Raw genomic sequence first — 24,212 nt, forward strand, 5'->3', positions numbered from 1 at the left:
CTACACCACAGTGATTCACAAGGAAAACAGATGACTGTTAGAGTTTGGCTGAAAACAGGGGAGGCTCTTTTGTGAGGGAGGAACATGCAAACAATAGATTATTTTAATGCTTTAAAAAAAAATATTATCCCATAACAAATTCAGAAAGACAAACTGAAAATGGAGATGTTTGAAAGCAGGTTTGAGGGTTGAATGTGTTGCTTCAAATGTCAACTTTATACTGATGAATCATTGAGAGAAAGATTTGTGTTTTGTTGGGAGACAATTATTGAAAGTGCTACATTTGGCACTGAATAACTGTGAAATTCACTTAACGTAATCGCTTCAAACCACCTGTTTCAGACTTTAAGAATGTCATTGCTAAGGTTATGGGCTTGGCATATGTGCAGTTTTAAACACATGAAGTTGAGTTCTCTCCCTTTTCAGGGTAGTTAATATGCTGATGAAAGGTTGAGTTGATTTAGTTTTCCCAGAGCGTTGTAATGGTGCTTTGACTAACATAGTCCAATTGTGATTATTTTGCTCGGTTGACAATATATCTGATAGGCCGATATGAGTTGCTGTACTCAGCTATACCCTCTGTTATGTGTGTGTGTATATAGCTGACAAAACACACACACACACACACACACAAGCTTGTACGTACGCACACACACACACAGAAATTCTATACTGTATTCAAACAAACACTCAAAATCATTTGGATTCCAGCCAAAGCCTCTTCTTTTCTTTTTCACACACACACACACACACACACACACACACACACACACACACACACACACACACACACACACACACACACACACACACACACACACACACACACACACACACACACACACACACACACACACACACACACACACACACACACACATTGTACTGAGATTTTATCTTGCTTCTATTGATCGCAAGGAAGAAATACACTCAGTCACAGGAACATGCAGTACTGTCCAAAGCCAGGACAACTAACCTAGAACAACAACTGTGTTGTACTGTAAGTCATTAAATAGCAAACAAAAACCTTGGCACTACATTTTTGCCGATTATATACACTATATACACAGCAGTATGTGGACACCCCTTCAAATTATTCGGCAATTTCAACCACACCCGTTGCTGACAGGTGTATAAAATTGAGCACACCTCCATGCAATCTCCATAGACAAACATTAGCAGTAGAATGGCCTTACTGAAGATCTCAGTGACTTTCAACGTGGCACTGTCAAGTCAGTTTGTCAAATTCCTGCCCTGCTAGAGCTGCCCCGGTCAACTGTCAGTAACGCTATTGTGAAGTGGAAACGTGTAGGAGCAACAACGTCTTAGCCGCGAAGTGGTAGGCTCACAGATTGGAACCCCTGAGTCGTGAAGCGCGTAGCTCGTAAAAATCGTCTGACCTCGGTTGCAACACTCGGATGCAACACTTACGAAATGTAATGTCATGTAGTATTTTAAACTGTATGTAACTGCTGTAGCTGCTGCCTAATCGTCCAACATCAGTGCCCAAACTCACTAATGTTCTTGTGGCTGAATGGAAGCAAGTCCCCACAGCAATGTTCCAACATCTAGTGGAAAGCCTTCCCAGTAGAGTGGAGGCTCTTATAGCAGCAATGTTCCAACATCTAGTAGAAAGCCTTCCCAGTAGAGTGGAGTCTGTTAAAGCAGCAAAGGGAGGACCAACACCATATTAATGCTGATGATTTTGGAATGAAATGTTCGAAGAGCAGATATCCACCTACTTTTGGTCAACGTTCAAAAATTTGGGGTCACTTAGAAATGTCCTTGTTTTTGAAAGAAAAGCACATTTTTTGTCCATTAAAATAACATAAAATTCATCCAAAATACAGTGTAGGCATTGTTAATGTTGGAAATGACTATTGTAGCTGGAAATGGCTGATCTTTTATGGAATATCTATGTAGGCTTAGGCCCATTATCAGCAACCATCACTCCTGTGTTCCAATGGCACGTGGTGTTAGCTATTCCAAGTTTATCATTTTAAAAGGCTAATTGATCATTAGAAAACCCTTTTGCAATTATGTTAGCACAGCTGAAAACTGTTGTTCTGATTAAAGAATCAATAAAACTGGCTAGTTGAGTATCTGGAGCATCAGCATTTTTGGGTTCGATTAGAGGCTCAAAATGGCCAGAAACAAATACCTTTCTTCTGAAACTCCTCAGTCTATTATTTAAAAAAATATATATATATTTTAAATTACCCCTTTTTCATGGTATCGAATTGTTTTCAGTAGCTACTATCTTGTCTCATCGCTACAACTCCCGTACAGGCTCAGGAGAGACGAAGGTTGAAAGTCATGCGTCCTCCAATACACAACCCAACCAAGCTGCACTGCTTCTTAACACAGCGCCATCCAACCCGGAAGCCAGCCGCACCAATGTGTCGGAGGAAACACCATGCACCTGGCAACCTTGGTGAGCGTGTACTGCGCCCGGCCCGACACAGGAGTCGCTGGTGCACGATGAGAAAATGATTTCCCTACCGGCCAAACCCTCCCTAACCCAGACGACACTAGGCCAATTGTGCTTCGCCCCACAGACCTGTTACGACAGAGCCTGGGCGCAAACCCAGAGTCTCCGGTGGCACAGCTGGCACTGCAGTACAGCGCCCTTAACCACTGCGCCACCCAGGAGGCAATCAGTCTATTCTAGTTCTGAAAAATGAAAGCTATTCCATGTGAGAAATTTCCAAGAAACTGAACAGAGCAGAGCAAACGGGCTCTAACCAGAATTGAAGGAGGAGTGGGAGGCCCCAGTGCACAACTGAGCAAGAGGACAAGTACATTAGAGTGTCTAGTTTGAGAAACAGACACCTCACAAGGCCTCAACTGGCATTAAATAGTATCCGCAAAACACCAGTCTCAACGTCAACAGTGAAGAGGCCACTCCGGGATGCTGGCAGAGTTGCAAAGAAAAAGCCATATCTCAGACTGGCCAATAAAAAGCAACGATTTAGATCGGCAAAAGAACACAGACACTGGACAGAGGGAGATTGGAAAAAAGTATTATGGACAAACAAATCTAAGTTTGAGGTGTTCAGATCACAAAGAGGAACATTCGTGATACACAGAAAACATTTAAAGATTGCTGGAGGAGTCCTTGACGCCATCTGTTAAGCATGGTGGAGGCAATGTGATGGTCTGGGGGTGCTTTGGTGGTGGTAAAGTGGGAGATTTGTACAGTGTAAAAGGAATCTTGAAGAAGGAAGGCTATCACTCCATTTTGCAACGCTCTGCCGTACCTTATGGTTGGAGCCAATTTCCTCCTACAAACAGGACAATGACCCAAAGCACAGCTCCAAATTATGTAAGAACTATTTAGGGAAGAAGCAGTCAGCTGGTATTCTGTCTATAATGGAGTGGCCAGTACAGTCACCTGATCTCAGCCCCATTGAGCTGTTGTGGGAGCAGCTTGACCATATGGTTGGTACATAAAAGGTGTCCATCAAGCCAATCCCACTTGTGGGAGGTGCTTCAGGAAGCATGGGGGGAAATCTCTTCAGATTACCTCAACAAATTGACAACTGGCAAAGGTCTGCAAGGCTGTAATTGCTGCAAATTGAGGATTCTTAGACGAAAGCAAAGTTTGAAGGAAACAATTATTAATTAAATTAAAAATCATTATTTATAACGTTGTCAATGTCTTGACTGTATTTCCGATTCATTTTGCAACTCATTTCATGTATGTTTATATGGAAAACAAGGACCCCAAACTTTTGAACTGTAGTATATATATACAGTGGGGCAAAAAGTATTTAGTCAGCCACCAATTGTGCAAGTTCTCCCACTTAAAAAGATGAGAGGCCTGTAATTTTCATCATTAGGTACACTTCAACTATGACAGACAAAATGAGGGAAAAAATCCAGAAAATCACATTGTAGGATTTTTAATGAATTTATTTGCAAATTATGGTGGAAAACAAGTATTTGGTCATCTACAAACAAGCAAGATTTCTGGCTCTCACAGACCTGTAACTTCTTCTTTAAGAGGCTCCTCAGTCCTCCACTCCACCTGTATTAATGGCACCTGTTTGAACTTGTTATCAGTATAAAAGACACCTGTCCACAACCTCAAACAGTCACACTCCAAACTCCACTATGGCCAAGACCAAAGAGCTGTCAAAGGACACCTGAAACAAAATTGTAGACCTGCACCAGGCTGGGAAGACTGAATCTGCAACAGGTAAGCAGCTTGGTTTGAATAAATCAACTGTGGGAGCAACTGTGGGAGCAATTATTAGGAAATGGAAGACATACAAGACCTCCTTCGATCTGGGGCTCCACGCAACATCTCACCCCGTGGGATCAAAATGATCACAAGAACAGTGAGCAAAAATCCCAGAACCACACGGGGGGACCTAGTGAATGATCTGAAGAGAGCTGGGACCAAAGTAACAAAGCCTACCATCAGTAACACACTACGCCGCCAGGGACTCAAATCCTGCAGTGCCAGACGTGTCCCCATGCTTGAGCCAGTACATGTCCAGGCCCGTCTGAAGTTTGCAAGAGAGCATTTGGATGATCCAGAAGAAGATTGGGAGAATGTTATATGGTCAGATGAAACCAAAATATAACTTTTTGGTAAAAACTCAACTCGTCGTGTTTGGAGGACAAAGTTTGGGGCTGTTTTTCTGCAAAGGGACCAGGACGACTGTAAAGGAAAGAATGAATGGGGCCATGTATCGTGAGATTTTGAGTGGAAACCTCCTTCCATCAGCAAGTGCATTGAAGATGAAACGTGGCTGGGTCTTTCAGAATGACAATGATCCCAAACACACCGCCCGGGCAATGAAGGAGTGGCTTCGTAAGAAGCATTTCAAGGTCCTGGAGTGACCTAGCCAGTCTGCAGATCTCAACCCCATAGAAAATCTTTGTAGGGAGTTGAAAGTCCGTGTTGCCCAGCAACAGCCCCAAAACATCACTGCTCTAGAGGAGATCTGCATGGAGGAATGGGCCAAAATACCAGCAACAGTGTGTGAAAACCTTGTGAAGACTTACAGAAAACGTTTGACCTCTGTCATTGCCAACAAAGGGTATATAACAAAGTATTGAGATAAACTTTTGTCATTGACCAAATACTTATTTTCCACCATCATTTGCAAATAAATTCATGAAAAATCCTACAATGTGATTTTCTGAATTTTTTTTCTCATTTTGTCTGTCATAGTTGAAGTGTACCTATGCTGAAAATTACAGGCCTCTCTCATCTTTTTAAGTGTATGTCCTCAATATACATTTCAAAAGTTTGGGGTCACTTAGAAATGTCCTTGTATATATATATATATATATATATATATATACAGGGGCGGCAGCGTAGCTTAGTGGTTAGAGCGTTGGTCTAGTAACCGGAAGGTTGTGAGTTCAAACCCCCGAGCTGACAATGTACAAATCTGTCGTTCTGCCCCTGAACAGGCAGTTAACCCACTGTTCCCAGGCCGTCATTGAAAATAAGAATATGTTCTTAACTGACTTGCCTGGTTAAATAAAGGTACAATTTAAAAATATATATATATTGGAATCATTAACTCCCCTGGATGTATTTTTTACATTTCATGACTAGGATCAGTAAAATGTATTCTGATGTATGTAATTGTTAACTTTCAATGTGTAACTAAATGTTGCATTAAAGCATAGTAGTCTACAAGAAAGGTAATGCTTTGAGGAGGTGGCTTGCTTTACAGTAACAGCGACTTGATAATGAATGTGCTATTTACAGTAATCAGTAAGCACGCCCACGTTTCTCAGTTAGTAAAATGTGACTTTTTTGGGTTTCAATAGTAGGTGGAGTCTCGTCAGATCTCTAGATCAAAACATGAGTGTATAGAGACTTTCTATGGACTGAGGTGGTCCTAACATGGACACAGTAGTACTGTACAGTAAGACTGTGAATCCCCTGTGAGAGGATACCCCCCTCCCCCGTGACCAACTGAAATTGAATTGCTGCTACAGTGCCTTGCGAAAGTATTCGGCCCCCTTGAACTTTGCGACCTTTTGCCACATTTCAGGCTTCAAACATAAAGATATAAAACTGTATTTTTTTGTGAAGAATCAACAACAAGTGGGACACAATCATGAAGTGGAACGACATTTATTGGATATTTCAAACTTTTTTAACAAATCAAAAACTGAAAAATTGGGCGTGCAAAATTATTCAGTCCCTTTACTTTCAGTGCAGCAAACTCTCTCCAGAAGTTCAGTGAGGATCTCTGAATGATCCAATGTTGACCTAAATGACTAATGATGATAAATACAATCCACCTGTGTGTAATCAAGTCTCTGTATAAATGCACCTGCACTGTGATAGTCTCAGAGGTCCGTTAAAAGTGCAGAGAGCATCATGAAGAACAAGGAACACACCAGGCAGGTCCGAGATACTGTTGTGAAGAAGTTTAAAGCCGGATTTGGATACAAAAAGATTTCCCAAGCTTTAAACATCCCAAGGAGCACTGTGCAAGCGATAATATTGAAATGGAAGGAGTATCAGACCACTGCAAATCTACCAAGACCTGGCCGTCCCTCTAAACTTTCAGCTCATACAAGGAGAAGACTGATCAGAGATGCAGCCAAGAGGCCCATGATCACTCTGGATGAACTGCAGAGATCTACAGCTGAGGTGGGAGACTCTGTCCATAGGACAACAATCAGTCGTATATTGCACAAATCTGGCCTTTATGGAAGAGTGGCAAGAAGAAAGCAATTTCTTAAAGATATCCATAAAAAGTGTTGTTTAAAGTTTGCAACAAGCCACCTGGGAGACACACCAAACATGTGGAAGAAGGTGCAGATGAAACCAAAATTGAACTTTTTGGCAACAATGCAAAACGTTATATTTGGCGTAAAAGCAACACCCTGAACACACCATCCCCACTGTCAAACATGGTGGTGGCAGCATCATGGTTTGGGGCTGCTTTTCTTCAGCAGGGACAGGGAAGATGGTTAAAATTGATGGGAAGATGGATGGAGCCAAATACAGGACCATTCTGGAAGAAAACCTGATGGAGTCTGCAAAAGACCTGAGACTGGGACGGAGATTTGTCTTCCAACAAGACAATGATCCAAAACATAAAGCAAAATCTACAATGGAATGGTTCAAAAATAAACATATCCAGGTGTTAGAATGGCCAAGTCAAAGTCCAGACCTGAATCCAATCGAGAATCTGTGGAAAGAACTGAAAACTGCTGTTCACAAATGCTCTCCATCCAACCTCACTGAGCTCGAGCTGTTTTGCAAGGAGGAATGGGAAAAAATGTCAGTCTTTCGATGTGCAAAACTGATAGAGACATACCCCAAGCGACTTACAGCTGTAATCGCAGCAAAAGGTGGCGCTACAAAGTATTAACTTAAGGGGGCTGAATAATTTTGCACGCCCAATTTTTCAGTTTTTGATTTGTTAAATGTCGTTCCACTTCATGATTGTGTCCCACTTGTTGTTGATTCTTCACAAAAAAATACAGTTTTATATCTTTATGTTTGAAGCCTGAAAGGTGGCAATTACTGCTCGCCTGTCAATATGACAATGTAAAAACATATCTGGATTCTTCTGTCATTTTATATGCAGGCTAAAGAGAGGCGTAGCGGTCTAAGGCACTGCATCTCAGTGCTAGATGCATCACTACAGACACCCTGGTTCAAATCCAGGCTGTATCACAACCAGCCGTAATTGGGAGTCCCATAGGGCGGCGCACAATTGGCCCAGCATTGTCCTGGTTTGGCCGGTGTAGGCCGTCATTGTCCTGGTTTGGCCGGTGTAGGCCGTCATTGTCTGGGTTTGGCCGGTGTAGGCCGTCATTGATCTGGTTTGGCCGGTGTAGGCCGTCATTGTCTGGCTTTGGCCGGTGTAGGCCGTCATTGACCTGGTTTGGCCGGTGTAGGCCGTCATTGTCCTGGTTTGGCCGGTGTAGGCCGTCATTGTCCTGGTTTGGCCGGTGTAGGCCATCATTGTCCGGGTTTGGCCGGTGTAGGCCATCATTGTCCGGGTTTGGCCGGTGTAGGCCGTCATTGTCCTGGTTTGGCCGGTGTAGGCCATCATTGTCCGGGTTTGGACGGTGTAGGCCATCATTGTCCGGGTTTGGCCGGTGTAGGCAGTCATTGTCCTGGTTTGGCCGGTGTAGGCCGTCATTGTCCGGGTTTGGCCGGTGTAGGCCATCATTGTCCGGGTTTGGCCGGTGTAGGCCGTCATTGTCCGGGTTTGGCCGGTGTAGGCCATCATTGTCCGGGTTTGGCCGGTGTAGGCCGTCATTGTCCGGGTTTGGCCGGTGTAGGCCATCATTGTCCGGGTTTGGCCGGTGTAGGCCATCATTGTCCGGGTTTGGCCGGTGTAGGCAGTCATTGTCCTGGTTTGGCCGTGTAGGCCGTCATTGTCCGGGTTTGGCCGGTGTAGGCCATCATTGTCCGGGTTTGGCCGGTGTAGGCCGTCATTGTCCTGGTTTGGCCGGTGTAGGCCATCATTGTCCTGGTTTGGCCGGTGTAGGCCGTCATTGTAAATAAGAATTTCTTCTTAACTGATTGCCTAGTTACATAAAGTAAAAAATACTTTCAACACATTTGTCTCTGTAGTTTAATTCACCATCACAGTTGTATAACTAGCCAAGTATTCCTACCAGTTTTCATATTACTGGCATGTATGTGACCCTCTCCTGGTTATATTTCCTGAGCAAGCATGCTCTTCTATGTGATTCTAAAATGCCCAGTATTCATCCCAAATCCATGATGACCCTGTTCTGAAATTCAAACTCAATAATTCAGCGTCATTCTCAATAAACCCCACTCTGGACTGATGATGTCGTCTGTCTGGGGACCTTGGCTGTGACATAACAACCTGCAAGCCATCCAGTGTTCCAGACAGCCATTTTCTCCCCGGGGGGACACACACTGTCGTGGGCCTCCGATAAGTACACAACCCCCTTCCTATTAAAACACAGTTCTATGGAGCTAGTGTTTACATTATCAGGACTTAGACTAATTTATTACAGTCCTCTAAAGGCCTGTTTAATAGGCTGGTGTTGGAGAGAGATGGAGCTGGTGGCAGGTCTCATGGCTGGTTATAGCTGGTTATAGCTGGTTATAGCTAGTTATAGCTGGTTATAGCTGGTTATAGCTTCCCCAAATGAGACTCATTACTTTCATAATGCACTACTTTTGACCAGGGCTCATAGGTCTTTGGTCAAAAGGTGTTGCACTGTATAGGGAACGGGGTACCATTTGGCATGCAGCACTGTAAAAGGAACGGGGTACCATTTGACATGCAGCACTGTAAAGGGAACGGGGTTCCATTTGGCATGCAGCACTGTAAAAGGAACGGGGTACCATTTGACATGCAGCACTGTAAAGGGAACGGGGTTCCATTTGACATGCAGCACTGTAAAAGGAACGGGGTTCCATTTGACATGCAGCACTGTATAGGGATTGGGGTTCCATTTGACATGCAGCACTGTATAGGGATTGGAGTTCCATTTGACATGCAGCAATGTATAGGGATTGGAGTTCCATTTGACATGCAGCACTGTATAGGGATTGGAGTTCCATTTGACATGCAGCACTGTATAGGGATTGGAGTTCCATTTGACATGCAGCACTGTATAGGGATTGGAGTTCCATTTGACATGCAGCACTGTATAGGGATTGGAGTTCCATTTGACATGCAGCACTGTATAGGGAACGGGGTTCCATTTGACATGCAGCACTGTATAGGGATTGGAGTTCCATTTGACATGCAGCACTGTATAGGGATTGGAGTTCCATTTGACATGCAGCACTGTATAGGGATTGGAGTTCCATTTGACATGCAGCACTGTATAGGGAACGGGGTTTCATTTGACATGCAGCACTGTAAAGGGAACGGGGTTCCATTTGACATGCAGCACTGTATAGGGATTGGAGTTCCATTTGACATGCAGCACTGTATAGGGAACGGGGTTCCATTTGACATGCAGCACTGTATAGGGATTGGAGTTCCATTTGACATGCAGCACTGTATAGGGATTGGAGTTCCATTTGACATGCAGCACTGTATAGGGATTGGAGTTCCATTTGACATGCAGCACTGTATAGGGAATGGGGTGGGCCTCCGATAAGTACACAACCCCCTTCCTATTAAAACACAGTTCTATGGAGCTAGTGTTTACATTATCGGGACTTAGACTCATTTATTACAGTCCTCTAAAGGCCTGTTTAATAGGCTGGTGTTGGAGAGAGATGGACCTGGTGGCAGGTCTCATGGCTGGTTATAGCTGGTTATAGCTGGTTATAGCTAGTTATAGCTGGTTATAGCTGGTTATAGCTTCCCCAAATGAGACTCATTACTTTCATAATGCACTACTTTTGACCAGGGCTCATAGGTCTTTGGTCAAAAGGTGTTGGTTGCACTGTATAGGGAATGGGGTTCCATTTGACATGCAGCACTGTAAAGGGATTGGAGTTCCATTTGACATGCAGCACTGTAAAGGGATTGGGGTTCCATTTGACATGCAGCACTGTATAGGGATTGGAGTTCCATTTGACATGCAGCACTGTAAAGGGATTGGAGTTCCATTTGACATGCAGCACTGTAAAGGGATTGGAGTTCCATTTGACATGCAGCACTGTATAGGGATTGGAGTTCCATTTGACATGCAGCACTGTATAGGGATTGGAGTTCCATTTGACATGCAGCACTGTATAGGAATTGGAGTTCCATTTGACATGCAGCACTGTATAGGGATTGGGGTTCCATTTGACATGCAGCACTGTATAGGGATTGGGGTTCCATTTGACATGCAGCACTGTATAGGGAACAGGGTTCCATTTGACATGCAGCACTGTATAGGGAACTGGGTTCCATTTGACATGCAGCACTGTATAGGGAACGGGGTTCCATTTGACATGCAGCACTGTATAGGGAATGGGGCGGGCCTACGATAAGTACACAACCCCCTTCCTATTAAAACACAGTTCTATGGAGCTAGTGTTTACATTATCGGGACTTAGACTCATTTATTACAGTCCTCTAAAGGCCTGTTTAATAGGCTGGTGTTGGAGAGAGATGGAGCTGGTGGCAGGTCTCATAGCTGGTTATAGCTGGTTATAGCTTCCCCAAATGAGACTCATTACTTTCATAATGCACTACTTTTGACCAGGGCTCATAGGTCTTTGGTCAAAAGGTGTTGCACTGTATAGGGAATGGGGTACCATTTGACATGCAGCACTGTAAAGGGAACAGGGTTCCATTTGACATGCAGCACTGTATAGGGAACTGGGTTCCATTTGACATGCAGCACTGTAAAGGGATTGGGGTTCCATTTGACATGCAGCACTGTATAGGGAACGGGGTTCCATCTGACATGCAGCACTGTATAGGGAACGGGGTTCCATTTGACATGCAGCACTGTATAGGGAACAGGGTTCCATTTGACATGCAGCACTGTATAGGGAACAGGGTTCCATCTGACATGCAGCACTGTATAGGGAACTGGGTTCAATTTGACATGCAGCACTGTATAGGGAACTGGGTTCCATTTGACATGCAGCACTGTATAGGGAACTGGGTTCCATTTGACATGCAGCACTGTATAGGGAACAGGGTTCCATTTGACATGCAGCACTGTATAGGGAACGGGGTTCCATTTGACATGCAGCACTGTATAGGGAACGGGGTTCCATTTGACATGCAGCACTGTATAGGGATTGGGGTTCCATTTGACATGCAGCACTGTATAGGGAACTGGGTTCCATTTGACATGCAGCACTGTATAGGGATTGGGGTTCCATTTGACATGCAGCACTGTATAGGGATTGGGGTTCCATTTGACATGCAGCACTGTATAGGGAACAGGGTTCCATTTGACATGCAGCACTGTATAGGGAACAGGGTTCCATTTGACATGCAGCACTGTAAAGGGAACAGGGTTCCATTTGACATGCAGCACTGTATAGGGATTGGAGTTCCATTTGACATGCAGCACTGTATAGGGATTGGGGTTCCATTTGACATGCAGCACTGTATAGGGAACAGGGTTCCATTTGACATGCAGCACTGTATAGGGAACAGGGTTCCATTTGACATGCAGCACTGTATAGGGAACTGGGTTCCATTTGACATGCAGCACTGTATAGGGAACAGGGTTCCATTTGACATGCAGCACTGTAAAGGGAACAGGGTTCCATTTGACATGCAGCACTGTATATGGAACAGGGTTCCATTTGACATGCAGCACTGTATAGGGAACAGGGTTCCATCTGACATGTAGCACTGTATAGGGAACTGGGTTCAATTTGACATGCAGCACTGTATAGGGAACTGGGTTCCATTTGACATGCAGCACTGTATAGGGAACTGGGTTCCATTTGACATGCAGCACTGTAAAGGGAACAGGGTTCCATTTGACATGCAGCACTGTATAGGGAACAGGGTTCCATCTGACATGCAGCACTGTATAGGGAACTGGGTTCCATTTGACATGCAGCACTGTAAAGGGAACAGGGTTCCATTTGACATGCAGCACTGTAAAGGGAACAGGGTTCCATTTGACATGCAGCACTGTAAAGGGAACAGGGTTCCATTTGACATGCAGCACTGTAAAGGGAACTGGGTTCCATTTGACATGCAGCACTGTAAAGGGATTGGAGTTCCATTTGACATGCAGCACTGTAAAGGGAACGGGGTTCCATTTGACATGCAGCACTGTATAGGGAACAGGGTTCCATTTGACATGCAGCACTGTAAAGGGAACTGGGTTCCATTTGACATGCAGCACTGTAAAGGGAACTGGGTTCCATTTGACATGCAGCACTGTAAAGGGAACTGGGTTCCATTTGACATGCAGCACTGTAAAGGGAACAGGGAGAGGAGTGACAGAGAGAGGAGTGACAGAGAGAGGAGTGAGAGAGGAGTGACAGAGAGAGGAGTGACAGAGAGCGAGGAGTGACAGAAAGATGTGAGTGACTGAGAGAGAGGAGTGACCGAGAGAGAGGAGTGACAGAGAGAGGAGTGACAGAGAGAGAGGAGTGACAGGGGGACAGTAGTGACACAGAGCGAGGAGTGACAGAGAGAGGAGTGACAGAGGGAGAGGAGTGACAGAGAGAGGAGTGACAGAGAGAGGATTGACAGAGAGAGGAATGACAGAGAGAGGAATGACAGAGAGAGGATTGACAGAGAGAGAGGAGTGACAGAGATAGGAGTGACAGAGGAAGAGTAGTGACACAGAGAGAGGAGTGACAGAGAGAGGAATGACAGAGAGATGATGTGACATATGGTCTGGACCATATCTCTGTGTTACTGTCTTCCTCACAAGGTAATCTACATCGGAGTCTTCCAACTCATTACAAACCTGTATGCATCATTTTGGGTGAACCCATCGAACTGATTACTGTACAGAATAGATATCAAGCCCAATTGCATACCGATTTCTCACTACATATCCATTTGCCAGCCACTCAACAACCCACTACACCAGTTATGCATGATTATCTTCAGGTGTGTTACCACTGATCTATGTAACTTAACTTAGTCGCTGTCTGCCTATTCTCCTCTCCCTGTGTCTCTCCTTTTTTACACTTACTTTTGAGTCATTTAGCAGACACTCTCATCCAGAGACTTTCAGGAACAGTTCGGGTTAAGAGCCTTGCTCAAGGGCACAGACAGATTTTTAACCTCGTCGGATTGGAACCAGCGACCTTTCGTGGGTGAGAGATAGATAAAGAGAGAGAGAGAGGGAGAGAGAGAGAGATTAACAGAGAGAAAGATGGAGAGATAAACAGAGAGAGACAGCGATAAACAGAGAGAGAGGGAGTGAGAGAGAGATAAACAGAGTGAGAGAGAGATAAACAGAGAGAGAGGGAGTGAGAGAGAGATAACCAGAGTGAGAGAGAGATAAACAGAGAGAGAGGGAGTGAGAGAAATCTGTGTGGTGTGAAAGAAGGAGAAGTACGGTGTAAAACTCGCTGAGGCAAACGCTCCAAAGGCTCCAAAGGCTCCACTGGCAGGAAGGGTCTTGTTGTGAGTCATTAGATTCCCAGGTACCCCGGCTCCAGAGCTGCAGTGCCAACTCTCCTGCAGTGTGTTTTCACACATAGGGTAAGGGAGTTGGCCCACCGCTGCTAAATGAATGTAGGGGAAACACCACGTGTATGTGTAGACATCAGTAAGACGTGGATGTTTGTACTTGATGACAGTCTATTCAGATCTTAATTGCTTTATCACTAAATTCTGCTGACCTCCATGTTTCTACCATTGACAATGCCTAACTTTTTGTTCGCTAGCGTTTTTGTGTGTATGTGATGCAATAGTATTTAATTGAGTGAAAACATGTTGAAAGTTCTGAAGCTAAAGTTTCTCTCTCTCGCTCTCTCGCTCTCCCTCTTACTCTACAGAGCAGATACGGTGCATCAGACGACTGCGGCGTTCGACTTTATAGCTCCCTGCCCATGCGCCCCAACCCCAACGGGAAGAGACTGCCCTCTGCTGGGGTGAGAGGACCCCCACCCCCCTTACTCCCCACACCTCACCCCCTTACTCCCCACACCTCACCCCCTTACTCCCCACACCTCACCCCCTTACTCACAGTTAGTACACAGTTCAACCCTACAGTGCCGATGGCCATTAAATACCAGTGATGTGCCACCACGAGACGAGTTGGGTGGTTTTGTGGTCTTCAACCGGTAGCACCCTCACATCTTGTGTTTCTGTATGAAGTGACTGACGAAAACACGTTCCCCACAAGATATGGTACTGTGCTAAACACTTTCTACATCTCCCTATGGAGACGTGCATCAGGGCCTGTAATCACAAAATCTTCTCAATTCATCACAATGAATAGGTGTGGGGACCTGATCCTAGTTCAGCTACTACGGGCTCAGATCAGTTCTAGGATCTGTCTTCGGTCCCACTTTAAATGACGTTCAGCTTATAAAGGCATTATAAATCCTTCATAAAGCTTTCATAAACGCTACATAAATGTGTTAGAAATCATTGATAAACGTATGTCATGCTTTATAAAGGGTTCATAAATGTGGCATAACTGTGTGACATACAGTAACCACTAATGTCAATGTGACATAACCCATTATGTCAAATATGACATAAACCTGTGGTTTATAAAGAGTGGCATAAGCACCACTTAATAAAGGCCTTGTAAATCATATTACATTGGGGCTCTCGTGCATCTTGGTACAGCATTGCAATACCAGGATATTGGGTTTGATTCCTGCGACCACCCATATGTAAAAAATGTATTCACTCAGGACTCTAACTCGCTTTGGATAAAAGTGTCTGCTTAATTGTATATATTATATTTCACTAATTTCTAAGATGGCTCAACCTCTTTCCCTCTTGGGTGCATTGTTAATATTGGACCTAAAATGCAGTCATGCAGAGCAAAAAATGTTGGTAGAGCCTTTTAAAATCCGCTGGGAAAAAGTGCATACTTCAGTGTTTAAAAAAATACTTTTTCTTTGTTTTGTTTTTCCAGGTTTTGGATTTCCCCCATTCTTTCTGGTTTAGCCCATTCTTTCTGGTTTAGCCCATTCTTTCTGGTTAAGCCCATTCTTTCTGGTTTAGCCCATTCTTTCTGGTTTAGCCCATTCTTTCTGGTTTAGCCCATTCTTTCTGGTTTAGCCCATTCTTTCTGGTTTAGCCCATTCTTTCTGGTTTAGCCCATTCTTTCTGGTTTAGCCCATTTTTTTCTGGTTTAGCCCATTTTTTCACACTTTTTAATAGAAAAACAACTAAATGTGTTTTTTTTTGTTCCCGACAATGCTTTAAAAATCAGTGGATGACTTTTGAGGTCTGGGATAAGTGTAAGAAACATAGTTTTTTTGAGTGCAGTTGCTCTTTAATTCAGTGAGCATGCCCTGGACTGAAGTTTGGTTAGCAGGTTTTCTGTAATGCAGTAAGCGCACGTGATGTGATTGGGCCGCCATTGGAATGGGTGGAGTTAAAGGCCACCAACACTGTATTATACAGAGCCTCATGAAATGACACCATATATATTCTACAGACACTACTGAGTATTCCCTACATACTTTCTTGCTCAAAGCCAAAATGTAATTCATATACAGTGACTCACATTGGGGCCATTTATTTGACCTTGGAACATGATTTAAAACCCACATTTTATGAACAAATACGAATCACTGTTAATGTTTAGAAAATAATTTGTAATATATCATGAATGGCTATTGTTGACACTTTTCTACTATTAAGTGGGGCACTTTTATTTTGAAGAAAGAAAAAAACTGTGACCCCGAAGTACTTTTTTAGTTTTGTTGACAAGACGCTGATCATGTGATGAGTTTGAAAACCAAATGCCCACTTGTGCTGCCACCGGACAGCAAAAAACCAGGTAAGTTAACCTTTATTTATTGTAGTAAAGTGTTGAGCTAAATTACATGCTGTAGTTACCTTAATCGCTATTTCAAGTAATTTTGGTGACTTCACAGCAATTGCTACTTAGACAAAGTTTTGCTAGCTAGCAGGCTCAGCTAAATGCAACTCCTCCTAGATACAGCCATGTCTCATAGTCACATCATGAGATTTATAAATGCAAGAGGGATATAATAATAGGAATTGCATGGAGTTTCTCATCTTCCCATTTAGAGTTTCTAGCGCAGCACAGAAATACCCTTATCCAGATGGTGGGACAAAGACATTTCCTAACAGACCTGCTAACTTTCTTTGTTGTTACCTTTAAGGTTGGAACCAACATGCAGTACCTCCAGCAGGAAGAGAAGCAAGAACCATTTGTCTGCCAGCTCAGGGGCAAGCTATATTGTTCACAGCCCTGTCTAATGTTCAATGTAATTGCAATTGCTGGACTTTTTGACACTTAATGTATATGTATTGTTTTAAAAATGTACACATTAAAGGAAGAAAAAAAACTTTTCTTTATCTTTATTTGATTTAGCTGTTAGTGATAATTCACTAAGTGTTTTTTTGTGTGTGTTTACATCATTAAGTCTTTATGGATGTGTTATATATGACCAAAGGGCTCTGACTATGAATTAAGTACAGCGTCATGTGATATAGAGTCTTTATGGATGTGTTATATATGACCAAAGGGCTCTGACTATGAATTAAGTACAGCGTCATGTGATATAGAGTCTTTATGGATGTGTTATATATGACCAAAGGGCTCTGACTATGAATTAAGTATAGCGTCATGTGATATAGAGTCTTTATGGATGTGTTATATATGACCAAAGGACTCTGACTATGAATTAAGTACAGCGTCATGTGATATAGAGTCTTTATGGATGAGTTATATATGACCAAAGGGCTCTGACTATGAATTAAGTACAGCATCATGTGATATAGAGTCTTTATGGATGTGTTATATATGACCAGAGGGCTCTGACTATGAATTAAGTACAGCGTCATGTGATATAGAGTCTTTATGGATGTGTTATATATGACCAAAGGGCTCTGACTATGAATTAAGTACAGCATCATGTGATATAGAGTCTTTATGGATGTGTTATATATGACCAAAGGGCTCTGACTATGAATTAAGTACAGCATCATGTGATATAGAGTCTTTATGGATGTGTTATATATGACCAGAGGGCTCTGACTATGAATTAAGTACAGCATCATGTGATATAGAGTCTTTATGGATGTGTTATATATGACCAGAGGGCTCTGACTATGAATTAAGTACAGCATGATGTGATATAGTCTTTATGGATGTGTTATATATGACCAAAGGGCTCTGACTATGAATTAAGTACAGCATCATGTGATATAGAGTCTTTATGGATGTGTTATATATGACCAAAGGACTCTGACTATGAATTAAGTACAGCATCATGTGATATAGAGTCTTTATGGATGTGTTATATATGACCAAAGGGCTCTGACTATGAATTAAGTACAGCGTCATGTGATATAGAGTCTTTATGGATGTGTTATATATGACCAAAGGGCTCTGACTATGAATTAAGTACAGCGTCATGTGATATAGAGTCTTTATGGATGTGTTATATATGACCAAAGGGCTCTGACTATGAATTAAGTACAGCATCATGTGATATAGAGTCTTTATGGATGTGTTATATATGACCAAAGGGCTCTGACTATGAATTAAGTACAGCGTCATGTGATATAGAGTCTTTATGGATGTGTTATATATGACCAAAGGGCTCTGACTATGAATTAAGTACAGCATCATGTGATATAGAGTCTTTATGGATGTGTTATATATGACCAAAGGGCTCTGACTATGAATTAAGTACAGCATCATGTGATATAGAGTCTTTATGGATGTGTTATATATGACCAAAGGGCTCTGACTATGAATTAAGTACAGCATCATGTGATATAGTCTTTATGGATGTGTTATATATGACCAGAGGGCTCTGACTATGAATTAAGTACAGCATCATGTGATATAGAGTCTTTATGGATGTGTTATATATGACCAAAGGGCTCTGACTATGAATTAAGTACAGCATCATGTGATATAGAGTCTTTATGGATGTGTTATATATGACCAAAGGGCTCTGACTATGAATTAAGTACAGCGTCATGTGATATAGTCTTTATGGATGTGTTATATATGACCAAAGGGCTCTGACTATGAATTAAGTACAGCATCATGTGATATAGAGTCTTTATGGATGTGTTATATATGACCAAAGGGCTCTGACTATGAATTAAGTACAGCGTCATGTGATATAGAGTCTTTATGGATGTGTTATATATGACCAAAGGGCTCTGACTATGAATTAAGTACATGTGATATAGAGTCTTTATGGATGTGTTATATATGACCAAAGGGCTCTGACTATGAATTAAGTACAGCATCATGTGATATAGAGTCTTTATGGATGTGTTATATATGACCAAAGGGCTCTGACTATGAATTAAGTACAGCATCATGTGATATAGAGTCTTTATGGATGTGTTATATATGACCAGAGGGCTCTGACTATGAATTAAGTACAGCATGATGTGATATAGTCTTTATGGATGTGTTATATATGACCAAAGGGCTCTGACTATGAATTAAGTACAGCATCATGTGATATAGAGTCTTTATGGATGTGTTATATATGACCAAAGGGCTCTGACTATGAATTAAGTACAGCATCATGTGATATAGAGTCTTTATGGATGTGTTATATATGACCAAAGGGCTCTGACTATGAATTAAGTACAGCGTCATGTGATATAGAGTCTTTATGGATGTGTTATATATGACCAAAGGGCTCTGACTATGAATTAAGTACAGCGTCATGTGATATAGAGTCTTTATGGATGTGTTATATATGACCAAAGGGCTCTGACTATGAATTAAGTACAGCATCATGTGATATAGAGTCTTTATGGATGTGTTATATATGACCAAAGGGCTCTGACTATGAATTAAGTACAGCGTCATGTGATATAGAGTCTTTATGGATGTGTTATATATGACCAAAGGGCTCTGACTATGAATTAAGTACAGCATCATGTGATATAGAGTCTTTATGGATGTGTTATATATGACCAAAGGGCTCTGACTATGAATTAAGTACAGCATCATGTGATATAGAGTCTTTATGGATGTGTTATATATGACCAAAGGGCTCTGACTATGAATTAAGTACAGCATCATGTGATATAGAGTCTTTATGGATGTGTTATATATGACCAGAGGGCTCTGACTATGAATTAAGTACAGCATGATGTGATATAGTCTTTATGGATGTGTTATATATGACCAAAGGGCTCTGACTATGAATTAAGTACAGCATCATGTGATATAGAGTCTTTATGGATGTGTTATATATGACCAAAGGGCTCTGACTATGAATTAAGTACAGCATCATGTGATATAGAGTCTTTATGGATGTGTTATATATGACCAAAGGGCTCTGACTATGAATTAAGTACAGCGTCATGTGATATAGAGTCTTTATGGATGTGTTATATATGACCAAAGGGCTCTGACTATGAATTAAGTACAGCATCATGTGATATAGAGTCTTTATGGATGTGTTATATATGACCAAAGGGCTCTGACTATGAATTAAAAATCAAATCAAATCAAATTTTATTTGTCACATACACATGGTTAGCAGATGTTAAATGCGAGTGTAGCGAAATGCTTGTGCTTCTAGTTCCGACAATGCAGTGATAACCAACAAGTAATCTAACTAACAATTCCAAAACTACTGTCTTATACACAGTGTAAGGGGATAAGGAACATGTACATAAGGATATATGAATGAGTGATGGTACAGAGCAGCATACAGTAGATGGTATCGAGTACAGTATATACATATGAGATGAGTGTGTAGACAAAGTAAACAAAGTGGCATAGTTAAAGTGGCTAGTGATACATGTGTTACATAAGGATGCAGTCGATGATGTAGAGTACAGTATATACATATGCATATGAGATGAATAATGTAGGGTAAGTAACATTATATAAGGTAGCATTGTTTAAAGTGGCTAGTGATATATTTACATAATTCCCATCAATTCCCATTATTAAAATGGCTGGAGTTGGGTCAGTGTCAATGACAGTGTGTTACAGCAGCCACTCACTGTTAGTGGTGGCTGTTTAACAGTCTGATGGCCTTGAGATAGAAGCTGTTTTTCAGTCTCTCGGTCCCAGCTTTGATGCACCTGTACTGACCTCGCCTTCTGGATGATAGCGGGGTGAACAGGCAGTGGTTCGGGTGGTTGATGTCCTTGATGATCTTTATGGCCTTCCTGTAACAACGGGTGGTGTAGGTAATATAATAATATATGCCATTTAGCAGACGCTTTTATCCAAAGCGACTTACAGTCATGTGTGCATACATTCTACGTATGGGTGGTCCCGGGATCGAACCCACTACCCTGGCGTTACAAGCGCCATGCTCTACCAACTGAGCTACAGGTGTCCTGGAGGGCAGGTAGTTTGCCCCGGTGATGCGTTGTGCAGTCCTCACTACCCTCTGGAGAGCCTTACGGTTGAGGGCGGAGCAGTTGCCGTACCAGGCGGTGATACAGCCCGCCAGGATGCTCTCGATTGTGCATCTGTAGAAGTTTGTGAGTGCTTTTTGGTGACAAGCCGAATTTCTTCAGCCTCCTGAGGTTGAATAGGCGCTGCTGCGCTTTCTTCACGACGCTGTCAGTGTGAGTGGACCAATTCAGTTTGTCTGTGATGTGTATGCCGAGGAACTTAAACTAGCTACCCTCTCCACTACTGTTCCATCGATGTGGATAGGGGGTGTTCCCTCTGCTGTTTCCTGAAGTCCACAATCATCTCCTTAGTTTTGTTGACGTTGAGTGTGAGGTTATTTTCCTGACACCACACTCCGAGGGCCCTCACCTCCTCCCTGTAGGCCGTCTCGTCGTTGTTGGTAATCAAGCCTACCACTGTTGTGTCGTCCGCAAACTTGATGATTGAGTTGGAGGCGTGCGTGGCCACGCAGTCGTGGGTGAACAGGGAGTACAGGAGAGGGCTCAGAACGCACCTTTGTGGGGCCCCGTGTTGAGGATCAGCGGGGAGGAGATGTTGTTGCCTACCCTCACCACCTGGGGGCGGCCCGTCAGGAAGTCCAGTACCCAGTTGCACAGGGCGGGGTCGAGACCCAGGGTCTCGAGCTTGATGACGAGCTTGGAGGGTACTATGGTGTTGAATGCCGAGATGTAGTCGATGAACAGTAAGTACAGCATCATGTGATATAGAGTCTTTATGGATGTGTTATATATGACCAAAGGGCTCTGACTATGAATTAAGTACAGCATCATGTGATATAGAGTCTATAGAGTCTTTATGGATGTGTTATATATGACCAAAGGGCTCTGACTATGAATTAAGTACAGCATCATGTGATATAGAGTCTTTATGGATGTGTTATATATGACCAGAGGGCTCTGACTATGAATTAAGTACAGCATCATGTGATATAGAGTCTTTATGGATGTGTTATATATGACCAAAGGGCTCTGACTATGAATTAAGTACAGCATCATGTGATATAGAGTCTTTATGGATGTGTTATATATGACCAAAGGGCTCTGACTATGAATTAAGTACAGCATCATGTGATATAGAGTCTTTATGGATGTGTTATATATGACCAAAGGGCTCTGACTATGAATTAAGTACAGCATCATGTGATATAGAGTCTTTATGGATGTGTTATATATGACCAAAGGACTCTGACTATGAATTAAGTACAGCATCATGTGATATAGAGTCTTTATGGATGTGTTATATATGACCAAAGGGCTCTGACTATGAATTAAGTACAGCATCATGTGATATAGAGTCTTTATGGATGTGTTATATATGACCAAAGGGCTCTGACTATGAATTAAGTACAGCATCATGTGATATAGAGTCTTTATGGATGTGTTATATATGACCAAAGGACTCTGACTATGAATTAAGTACAGCATCATGTGATATAGAGTCTTTATGGATGTGTTATATATGACCAAAGGGCTCTGACTATGAATTAAGTACAGCATCATGTGATATAGAGTCTTTATGGATGTGTTATGAATATTTGAAGGTGTCTCACTTCAAACTAAGTGTCAATAAATAGGTTATTAACATTCTGCTGATTTATGAAGGTTATCTCATGATCCACAGGTTATTGTATGGTGTTTATTGGTTTTTGAATGGGTTGATGGACCTGGAAAGCTTGCACTTGTGTGTGTGTGTGTGTGTGTGTGTGTGTGTGTGTGTGTGTGTGTGTGTGTGTGTGTGTGTGTGTGTGTGTGTGTGTGTGTGTGTGTGTGTGTGTGTGTGTGTGTGTGTGTGTGTGTGTGTGTGTGTGTGCGTGCGCGCGCGTGTTTGTGTGTGTGTGTGTGCGTGCGTGTGTGTGTGCGTGCGTGCGTGCGTGTGTGTTTGTGTCAGAGCCCAGATGATTTAGAGTAGTCCAACCTGAGACTACCACATCACATCACTCTTATGTTTCCATTCTGGAGACCAGGGCTTGATTACAACATGTTACAATGCTGCCAACCTGTTGTGGCTGATCTTTCAGCGGGGGAGTTGGTGAATGTGTCAAAGACTTGACTGGGCCCAGCACCGTGTGGTGTGGATCGTTTTTGTTGTGTGCATGTTTGTGTACTGAGGAAAATGGAGCTTGGTTCCAGAAGAAAGACACTTTCAATTTATTTAGGTTGGGGACTTTCATCATGGTTTCTTGGTGTAATGTCGTCCCCAGGGTGTGGATGAGGTAGGGGCGTGGATCAGAAAACCAGTCAGTATCTGGCGTGACCACCATTTTCCTCATGCAACATCTCCTTTGTATAGAGTTGATCAGGCTGTTGATTGTGGCTTGTGGAATGTTGTCCCACTCCTCTTCAATGGCAGTGGGAAGTTGCTGCATATTGGAGGGAACTGGAACACGCTGTCGAACACGTCAATCCAGAGCATCCAAAACATGCTCAATGGTGAGTACGCAGGCCATGGGAGAACTGGGACATTTTCAGCTTCCAGGAATTGTGTACAGATCCTTGCGACATGAGGCTATGCATTATCATGCTGAAACATGAAGTGATGGGAGGTGGATGAATGGGCCGACAATGGGCCTCAGGATCTCGTCACGGTTTCTCTGTGCATTCAAATTGCCATCGATAAAGTACAATTGTGTTAATTGTCGATAGCTTATGCCTGCCCATACCATAACTCTACCGCCACCATGGTGCACTCTGTTCACAACGTTGACATCAGCAAAACGCTCGCACACAACGCCATACACTTTGTCTGTGGCGGTGAGGCCGGTTGGACATACTGCCAAATTCTTTAAAACGACGTTGGAGGTCGGCTTATGGTAGAGAAATGAGCATTCAATTCTCTGGCAACAGCTCTGGTGGACATTCCTGCAGTCAGCATGCCAATTACACACTCCCTCAAAATCTGTGGCATTGTGTTGCGTGACAAAACTGCACATTGGCCTTTTATTGTCTCCAGCACAAGGTACACCTGAGTAATGATCATGCTGTTTAATCATCTTTTTGATATGCCACACCTGTCAGGTGGATGGATTATCTTGGTAAAGGAGAAATGCTAACAGTGATGTAAACAACTTTGTGCACAACATTTGAGAGAAATAAGCATTTTGTGCATATGGAACAATTCTGGGATCTTTTATTTCAACTCACTTACATGTTGCGTTTATATTTTTGTTCAGTGTGTAATCATACGGAATGCGGTTCCTCGCTCAATAGCTACAACTGACTGGTGAACTGTGGTTGAGAAAGGAAGAGTTCCAAAATTAGATGTTTTTT

The 24,212-nt window shown here is 42.7% G+C and overlaps 1 protein-coding gene across 3 annotated transcripts in view; it reads left to right on the forward strand.

Annotated features, from left to right (window-relative positions):
• Positions 1-24,212, forward strand: part of LOC118378351 (TOX high mobility group box family member 2-like) — a 278,978-nt gene that overhangs the window by 74,671 nt on the left and 180,095 nt on the right. For 2 of the 3 annotated variants that reach the window (XM_052473985.1, XM_052473987.1), the window contains exon 2: positions 14,366-14,461. The exons of the other annotated variant lie outside the window; for it this stretch is intronic. In XM_052473985.1, coding sequence (XP_052329945.1) covers positions 14,366-14,461 — 96 coding nt within the window. The remainder of the gene's footprint in view (positions 1-14,365; positions 14,462-24,212) is intronic. 3 annotated transcript variants of the gene reach the window in all.

This window comes from Oncorhynchus keta, chromosome 21, assembly GCF_023373465.1.
Source record: "Oncorhynchus keta strain PuntledgeMale-10-30-2019 chromosome 21, Oket_V2, whole genome shotgun sequence".
Classification (NCBI taxonomy): domain Eukaryota; kingdom Metazoa; phylum Chordata; class Actinopteri; order Salmoniformes; family Salmonidae; genus Oncorhynchus; species Oncorhynchus keta.